The 9,214-nt window shown below is 41.9% G+C and overlaps 1 protein-coding gene across 1 annotated transcript in view; it reads left to right on the forward strand.

Annotated features, from left to right (window-relative positions):
• USP10 (ubiquitin specific peptidase 10) overlaps positions 1 to 4,360 on the forward strand; it is a 44,386-nt gene extending 40,026 nt beyond the window's left edge. Inside the window, exons 12-14 of the mRNA XM_057381965.1 lie at positions 903 to 1,047; positions 2,059 to 2,124; positions 3,263 to 4,360. Coding sequence (XP_057237948.1) covers positions 903 to 1,047; positions 2,059 to 2,124; positions 3,263 to 3,450 — 399 coding nt within the window. The 3' untranslated portion in view covers positions 3,451 to 4,360. The remainder of the gene's footprint in view (positions 1 to 902; positions 1,048 to 2,058; positions 2,125 to 3,262) is intronic.
• Positions 4,361 to 9,214: the final 4,854 nt, after the last annotated feature.

Raw genomic sequence — 9,214 nt, forward strand, 5'->3', positions numbered from 1 at the left:
AATAGTGGAAGTTTGTTTGCCTTGAATATTCAGAATATTTATTTCTGCAGTTATTTTCCATGTGGAAAAAAATCTGCAATTCAAGCTCGTTATGATTTGCCACAAAGATCTTGTTGCTTGCTCTTTTTTGGTTTTTACTTCAAATAGGTTTAAGTTTTAATTGATAACCCAGTGCTCAGTTTGGGGTTTTGGAGGAAATGTATGTTCAAATTAGGTACTGCCTGATACTTCAGAGTTTGGGTGGGAATACAAAGCATTCACAGTGTCTTATAGATTATTTTTCAGAAGAAATTAAAATTGAAATAGTTCTTGTATTAAAATTGTAGTAAAAACACTGAGCACGTTGTCTGTAGAACCTTGGAAAGAGATGATACTTCTCCCCCATGAATTTCTATTCAGCACTCAGTAGGTTGTAGCAGAATCAAGCCACGTATTGAAAAATAATATGCTCATGGTTACCACTGAAGAGATTTTTCTCAACTGAAAAAATGGAGRAAAACCTTAAGCTGGTATTTTGAGAAATATTTTTATGTCTTAATTTCTAGGAAGGCAAAACATTTTTGTTCTGCAGTTTGGAGCTGGGTTCCAGGTTTCCAGGCAGACATTTTGTGGATTGTTTGGTTACAATTATATGAAAATCACTATTTAGTAGAGAAAAGTGTGGTCATAATTCATATTTTTCTCTTTGAAAATACTGAGTTCTTAAGGACAGCATTAGGATTGTATGTGCAGTGGGCTTTAAGTCAAATGATAGTTTATCATAAATTAATATTGCAGTGATAACCAATCTGGGGATTTTGCTGCTAGTGTGTTTTAAATTAAATACCTATTCCTCATAAGAAGGAGTAATTTTGAGCAGTTAACAGAAAATTACAGGTTTTCTTCCTCTGTGTGTGTGTCAGGTGGAGATCAGTCGAAGACTCACCTTAGAAAAGCTGCCCCCTGTTCTCGTTTTACACCTCAAGCGCTTCGTGTACGAGAAGACTGGTGGATGTCAGAAGCTGATCAAGAATATTGAGTACACTGTTGATCTGGAAATCAGTAAAGGTGAAAGATTTACCAACAGAATCTCCTCCTCTTCATGGCAGAGATAACTTTGTATTTCCTAGGGGTGTCTGTGTTTCAGTTTTCTTTAATTCACACAAGATCTTGTCCTCTATTGTCTGAAAAATGGTCATTTGGGGGAATGTTTTTCTGAGTTTTTCATGATGAAAGATTTTAAAACGTTTGGCACTTCCTAGACAATAGGTTGGCAAAATGAGAGTTTCCTGTGGATTTATGGAGTAAGGTCAAAGGCTGCTGAGGGCAAATATGGGAAGTGATTCTCTTGGATCTGTGTCCCTGTGCAAGGCTGTTGCCAATATTGGATATTTTTATCACAAATTTAATTCACAGAAGTGCCAAATAATTAATTAGTGGCTGATGGAAGGAAACTGGTGTGTTATAGAAAATTCAGCCTGAAGGTAGACAATCCATAGTTCAAAGGATAAATAATAAACAAGTATCCTTTATTTTAACAAATATCCTAGGAGATACTGACTCTAAATAGTAGGAGATTGCAAGTAGTTCAGCATCTGAAGCTTGCCAAAATAATTCCTTTTGTTTTGTGCTGACAAATGGACTGTTAGCCAGCCAGTAGCTCAAATAAGAATAAATAAATTAAATTAATGTGTACTGATATTTCAGCWGAGATATGGACCTTGACAGGCAGTGCCCTTTTGTTTTACTTAGTACTTTATTTTAAAATTTTCCTTCAAGATYGTAAGCAATCTGAAATTGATTTTGTCACTGTCTGACAGCAGGAATGAAAGGGGAAAAATTGAATAGTCTGATCTTTTACCCTTTATTTTTTTGGTAGGTTTTTTTAAACCTTTCATAAAGTACAGCAAATCTRCAAATTCACTCCATTGTTTACCAGGTRTTAGAACTATGACCATTCTTTAAGRGAGAAGAAATTTCYATTAAATRTTCTCCTTTGTGATAGTGTTGAYGTCTCTGAGAAATAATTGATTMTYTTGATAATGAATTTCTAATTTGCAACTGTTTTTYCTCTTCCAGAGCTACTATCTCCTGGTGTGAAAAGTAAAATTTCAAAAGGCCAAAGAACCTACCGGCTCTTTGCAGGTATTTTATCTGTGTGGTGTCTGTATTGCAGATGCAGATTCTGCATGTGGAATTGTACAAACACTGGGTTTTATTAAGGRTTTTTTTTTTAATTAATCTGAAACAGCTTGTGGGTGTCAGATTCTTGTTCTTAGTGGGATTTGTCAGGAGATTTGGTGTGCTGGAGGAACATCAATTTGGACAAGGTCTGGAAGTTCCAGGACACAGGGAATGACTTTGCAGTGACAGARGTCAGGCAGGGTTAGRTGGGACATTGGGAAGRAATCCTTCCCTGTGAGGGTGGGGAACTACCTGCCATAAGGACTGGGTGGGACACAGAGACCTAAAGCAACTCCYTGGTTTTACAGCCAAATCCCAAGGCTCTGTCCCAGTTTCCTTTCCTTTCTCCAGATATTTTTGGGCCATAACAAAGCTGAGATATTCATCCCACCCAGTCCTCTGGATGTCATCCCATTGGGATTGGCATGGCCATTGACCACAGGCAGCTGGAAAATCCCATTTTCCACTTCCCCATGGGCAAACCAKTCCCAGTCACCATCAGAAATACCACTGGGGGGGATATTTGGGATGATTTGTCTTGGAAGATGATGGAAGGGAACGAGGTCCCACTCCATGATGTGAACACTGAGCTTCTTCCTGGTCCATCAGCACTGCGGGGGGAGCTCTGGGAGCCATTTTTCCCTGATTTCCTTGATGCCTTATCAATCAGGCTAATCTGAAAYAGAGGCSAGACAAAGTTAAGAGAATGAGAATACACAACTTTAATCCAGGCCTAACAGGCCTATKGRTACATTAGGGCAGACAAARCCYYCMYCTKRRGSYWMMMCCMAAAWKGRMMMYRGGKYMMMARRWYYTYMMYTTTTWWWARKTYYKSCYTWWTWAMMAAWTKGGKYYTWAWTYYYCMAKKRWYYTTWMMRGKKRWKRWKKYMAMMMCCCMAAMYYKSYKKTKKTTYCMWWWTTTKGGGSYYYKRRGKKKYCYTKGRWTYMRGSYYMRRRRRGGRWTKKTTTGTYTAAAGATGAGAGAACKGTAGTTTTTAGTGCTGTACTGGAGAAATACAAGAATACAAACGCATGAAAATACAGAAACGAAAAATCAYAAGAYTCATGACTGYGTGTCCATCCCGTTGTGTCCCCACAGTTGTGTATCACCACGGCAACAGTGCCACGGGCGGTCACTACACCACAGACGTGTTCCAGATCGGTCTGAACGGGTGGCTGCGCATCGATGACCAGGCTGTCAGGGTCATCCACCACTCTCAGGTGGTGAAGGCTGCCCTGGAGCGCACAGCCTACCTCCTGTACTACCGCCAGGTGGATCTGCTGTGACCCCGCTGCCCTGCTCTCTACAACGCCAACTATCACTAACTTTATCTCCTCTCCATGCTCTTCTTTTTTTCCTTTTTTTTCCCCCTTTTTTTTTTTTTGTTTCTTTTTTTTTTTTTTTTTTTTTGTCCCCTTGCAACTATGAGTGATAAAGGAAGCTGCCATTTGTGCACAACATAGCTTGTGTTGACTTTTTTTGACTTTGCCAGAATGAAGTCGCTCGGTTGGAAGCCTCGTGAATCACAAAAATACGAAAAAAAAAATAAATCCAACCCCGAAATAAAGTTCATCCGAGTTAATGCTGAATCCTAAGATAATAAAAAGGGGGATTTGCATTGAATTCCCACTTTCTAATTGCGTAGTAGAAGAAAAACCCTGCACCAGCAACAGAACTTGTAGATTTCTGTGAAAATGTTTTATCTTTACTTCAGTAAAAAAAGAAAAAAAAATACTTAAAAAAAAAATAAAAAGCTCTCTCTGCTTCCCCAATAGTTTTTTGATAAGTGGTAAAATATGAGCCGATGTGTATGAGATGGAAATGGTCCTTTGTGCTTCAARACATGTACAAACTGCAGAGTTGCTGGTTCCTGATAGGAAGACACATTTTAATAATTGTGCGATGAGAAACTGCTTAAGTACACATTGCAGATCAAATATTTGGAGTTAAGATGTTAGTCTATATAGATGGGTGATTGTAACTTTATTGCTATTAAGAAATTTCAAACTGCATTTATGCTTCTGTGTACATGAAATTAAGAAAATGGGCAAAATAATTAAGATTGATATTTCTTTAAGTCTGCTTTGTTTAATTTTGCTGTCTGCTCTCCTATAATGTTGAGTTCCTAATTGTACACAGTTTAGTGATACCTAGAAGTATAAAGTTGTCGCCCATCAATAAAAGTCACAAAGTTGGTTTAAGGTGTGTGTGTGGGTTTTGTTTTTCCTCAGGTGTGGATCCTACCCTTGAAAACTCCAAAGGTATTGGTGTAGCATTTCTCCAAGGTGTAGGAAGCTTTCCCTGAATGAAGTAGAGATGGTTTTTCTCTTTTTTTTTTTTTTTTACAACTTCTTGAAACATCAGAAATGGTCCTTTTTTGCATTCGGGTGGAACTGCACTTGGAGGGGAGAGGGAAAGGAATGTGACAGTCCCAGGGCTGAGCACTGAGCAGCCAGGAGAGGGAATGGGATTCCTTCTGTATCCTGAAAGCCCCATGCTGTTGTTTCTGAAATAGGTGATTTTTTGTCTCTTCTTCAGCCAGTTGACATTGCCATGGAGGACTTCCGGTAAAAAYACTTCCTTCATCAGCTTCCCCTTGCTTTCTCTGAAAAAAACCTACATATTATTTAATTTGTTTGATTATAGTGGTTATTTCATCATGGGATGATGGAAGTCCCCTGCCTTGTCCTGATTCTCCTGCCCTCTCATTCTGTCCCTCACCATCCCAACTCCCAAAGAGTGGGAAGGAGCATCCCAGCTCCATGGCTTTTTGGGGTGATCCTGGTGTGCTGTGAAGGTTTGATGATAATTTGTCAATGTTTTGGATTTCCAAATGTGTTGTTCTGTTTTTGCTGATGGTGCTGCATCAGTGTTTTCTGATTTACAGAYGGTGACTGAGACACTGCTCGTGATTTTGGTGACATTCCGCCAACTCCAATTTTCTGTCCAAAACTCACTTGGATTTTGGCTGGGAAATCAGGCAGGGATTTTTGCAGGGAAAACCTCAGCTCCTGGAGCTGGTTCTGCTGAAGGATTGGTGCTCCCAGGGCTTCCCAAACAYGGAATTGTCCCAAAGCCCCACTGGTGAGAAGTTGATATCTGGGGTATTGGGAGGTTTGTCCAAAAACGAAAGAAACCAGATTTTGAACTTAAGTGTTCTGTGCTGGGTATTATTCACATCCTGTTTCTGGAACCTGGTTGAAGTGGTTTTCTGTATAGCAGAAATCCTGGTTTTAATTACTCCTGTGCCTGTGTTGGGTATTTATTTACCTTTATCTCCGGTGCATTGTGAAAAAGTGCATTTCTGATAGCACAGGTTCCTCTCAATAGTCCAGAGAAAACTGATCAGTAATGATCAGTAATTAATATATTACTTGATAGCAGTTTCAAGGTTTATTATTTTAGAGAAAAGACAATGAGTCATTGCCAGTTTAAAAATCAAGTGCTGAAATTCTCTCAGTATGACTTGGAAGTGTCTCAGTATCACTTGGACGTGAATTTTTGAATTTTTTACTGAGGATATTACAAATGTATTTGTCACTGAAGTCCGTTTTCTGCAGCCTATTAAAAGGGAAATAAAAGTATGTGGCAACAGTGATGTGGACACACAGCCACAATTTTTATTTTCTGTATTAAACTCCTCCCATTGTTGCAAAACAAAGGGTTTGGAGCCTTCTGATCGTTTGCTTTGTGTGTGATTGTGTAAAAGAAAAACCCCAACACCCATGACAATACACCGTAAATCCGGTGGTTGTTTCCTGTAGTTTAAACCAGGTTTTGAGAATTTCTATTTTAAGTGCTCATTAAGACGTGAAGTTTTCAAAATTGCAAACTGGATGTTTATGTCCCAAGAGCTGTTGGGAAAACTTTGTGCCATGACACAGATGTGCAGGGGAAGGATCGGATAGGGGGAGGAGGAKGATTATTCAAGCCATGAGGTGTTTGGGGATGGGGGAAGGTGGTGCATGTTTTGGGTAGGAAATTGCTGTTTTCTGGTGGTTCAGCTCTGAGGCTGCTGCCAGAATTGGTGCTGGGCTGTCAGCAGAGRGTTTATCTTTGTAAATGTGCTCTAAATCTGCTGCTTTTTGTAGGAATGAAGAGTGGGCTCTGGATGTGCAGGGAATGTTCCCAAGATGTTGGAGATCGGTGCAACTGAGGRTTAATTCAGGCTGGTTTAATGACCCAAAGGATTTTTTTTGAAATTTGTATTGGCAAATAATCTTATGTGCTGGCTGCAGAGCTTGTGATTGCAGTTCATCTTCTGGTTTGGGGTGAAATCTCCAAAGATGGGTGCTGGGTTAAGACACCTGAACTGTTTCAGTCTGCAGATGTGACCAGAGAATGTCRGGAGCTATGGGAACAAGGTGAGGGGTTTTCATGCAATCCCAGAATTATTTGGGTTGGAAAGGACCTTCAAACTCATTCCACTTGGCAGGGACACCTTCCACTATTCCAGGGTGTTCCAAGCCCTGTCCAACCTGGCCTGGAATCTTCCAGGGACGGGGCAGCCGCAGCTTCTCTGGGCAACCAGTGCCTCACCACCTTCATAGAGAGGAATTTTGTGATTTTTAATTCACATTTCACTTGTACTCAGTGCAGTCAGCACTGCCTCATTGTCTGAAATTGCTGCAGCTTGTGTTCTTATTGTCTTACTTCAGTTTTTTCCTGGTCACTGATGACACAGCACAGGTTTATGGGGAGTTGTTTTCTTGCTCACCATCAGTTGATGAAGCATTTGGGGCAATGTTCTTTAGCAGAAGGTGGAGAAGCTGCAGATGATCCTGCAGTCCATTGTGCCCCAGAACAGGAGAGCAGCGAGAAAGAACAGACGGGGACTCACAGTGCCAAATATTGGGAGTAAATCCATGAATGCCTGGCTTTCACTCCTGTGATTGAATAGCAAATAAAGGAGCATTAATTCCAGCAGGGATCAAGACTTGCTGTCTGCCTGGTCAATTAGGAGGGCATAGGGAATCTGGGTCTCTTCCCATGCACTGGCTATTACATTAAAAGCTTCTCTCCTAATATATACTTATATATGGAGCCTGCTTTATGTGGCTTTGACCACAGATGAAATGGAGACGTTATAATCAAGGMAGTAATAACGAGGAATGATTAAAAGTAATTTCTGATTGTTTTGGCTTTGGTGGAACATATGACCCCAAAGTGCTGACTCGAGACAAAATGAGGTGGGTAAAAAATTCTCCTTCCAGGCCCTGCTCATCCCTGAGCACAACCAGGCCCTATGTATGTCTTGTACAGTGAAATCATCCTGGTGTATATTAAAAAAATTAATTGAAAAAAATCAAATCTTTGTAAAGTGGCCAGGTTGATGGAGCAATCAGACAGCCCAAACCATCCTACAGGGATTAATTCCCCATAGGAATAGTTGTGGAAATTACAAAATACCGAATTCCTCCGAGGTCTGGAAATTATTTGTATGTCGGTATGTGAGATTTAAAATGAGTTAATTCAGCTTTATGGTAATTGGAGTGAGCAGCACCTTCTGAGTCAGGGTTGGGGAGCTGTGTGGTTTCAGGGGCATGAAGGTTCACCGTRTTGCCCTCATTATTTGGGAAATTAGGATTTGGGGGTGTTGCAGCATCTTCCAGCAAATACAGCAAACTCACTGACCCAGAGGGAATCACAGGTGCAAAGGGGAAAATTTTAAATAAGAGGATACAGTGATTTTACAGTAAAGCAGTGCAGAAYCTTCTGTCAGCCCAGCTCTGGGTGGTCTTTGAGTTGCCTGTGCTGGTGTCAAAGTCGGAGCTTTTTTTGGGAGCAAACTGCCCAAATTGCACTGAATCGCTCCTGGCAGGGCAGCCAGGTCCAACTGCTGGACCAGGGGTTGTTGGTTCCCATCCATAGTTTGTTTGCAGGTAAACAGAAACTCTGTAAATACAGCTGGGAGAGCGTGGGCAGGGGGAAGAGCAGCCAGGGGGGCTGTGTGGCTGTGCCAGGCTGGCATTGGGCTGGCTGCCCATCTCAGTTTGAAATGGGCTGCAAGATACAGCCCCAGTGATGACAATCATGAAAAATTCCCATGAAAATGGTGTAAGACATGAAATCAGCAGTGATGCCTTGGTGCTGACCTCAGAGGGGTTTTTTTNTTTTTTTTTTTTTTTTTTTTTCTCAGAGCAGTTGTGCTGTCCCAGCTGCCAATATTTGCTCCTTTTTCTGTCGAACGAGTTTGATAAATGTCCTGCTTTCCGAGCACCGCTGGTTTTTAACGAACCTCTGGGAATATCTTGTAGACTCCCTCCTGGTAAACAATAAATAAAAGCAGTTGCTGTTTTGCCTGAAGAAATAAATATTGACTGGTTAGAAGAATGGAAGGGCTTTTTTTTTTTTCACCCCCAGAACTTTGGAAAGAGGATTAACCAGCAGATTTGGAAAAAAAAAAGCAGAGCTGCTTTGCTTGGATGTGCCAACTCCCAGGAGGAGCTGGGTGTGGCTGGTGCCCCTGGTCGGGGGAACATCCCGGGGGATGTGCTGCGGGATGGGAATCCCACGAAAATCCCGGTTTTGCTGATCCCACGGGAATCCCGGCTTTGCTGAGCCTGGAGCGGCTCTCTCCAGCATCCTGCGCCYGAGGGGCTGTGACTCGCTCACGTCCTTACTCACGATAGCGGTTTGGGRTTTGCCCTGTTTGTTTACCTCAAGGAAAAAAAGGAAGGAACCTTTAGCTTGTCTTTTTGCTCAATCGTTTCCTTTCACGGGGAGCAAAACCGCGGAGCCGGATGCCAAAGCTGGAGCTGTTGGGACACGGGCAGGAGAGGTGAGTCCTGTCTGCGTGCTTCACCAACTTTTTGTATTCTCCATTCCCTGCAGCGACTGAGTGCGGGGAATGTCAGCGCTGCGAGAGATTTGCCAGCAAACTGCAGAGTGGGATTAATCTGTTTCCCAGCAAAAACCCAGCTCTGAAAAAAAGGGGATTTAGCCATGGGGTTTACCGGGGGAGCTGGAGCTGGGAAATCCCATAGCCCTCGCTTGGGATTTCCCTGTGAGGAGCGGGAATGGCTGAGCTGGCAGCCGAACTGTCTCCCT

Source organism: Malurus melanocephalus, unplaced genomic scaffold (genome assembly GCF_030028575.1).
Source record: "Malurus melanocephalus ecotype Western Australia unplaced genomic scaffold, MMel_1.1 scaffold_543, whole genome shotgun sequence".
NCBI classification, from domain to species: Eukaryota; Metazoa; Chordata; class Aves; order Passeriformes; family Maluridae; genus Malurus; species Malurus melanocephalus.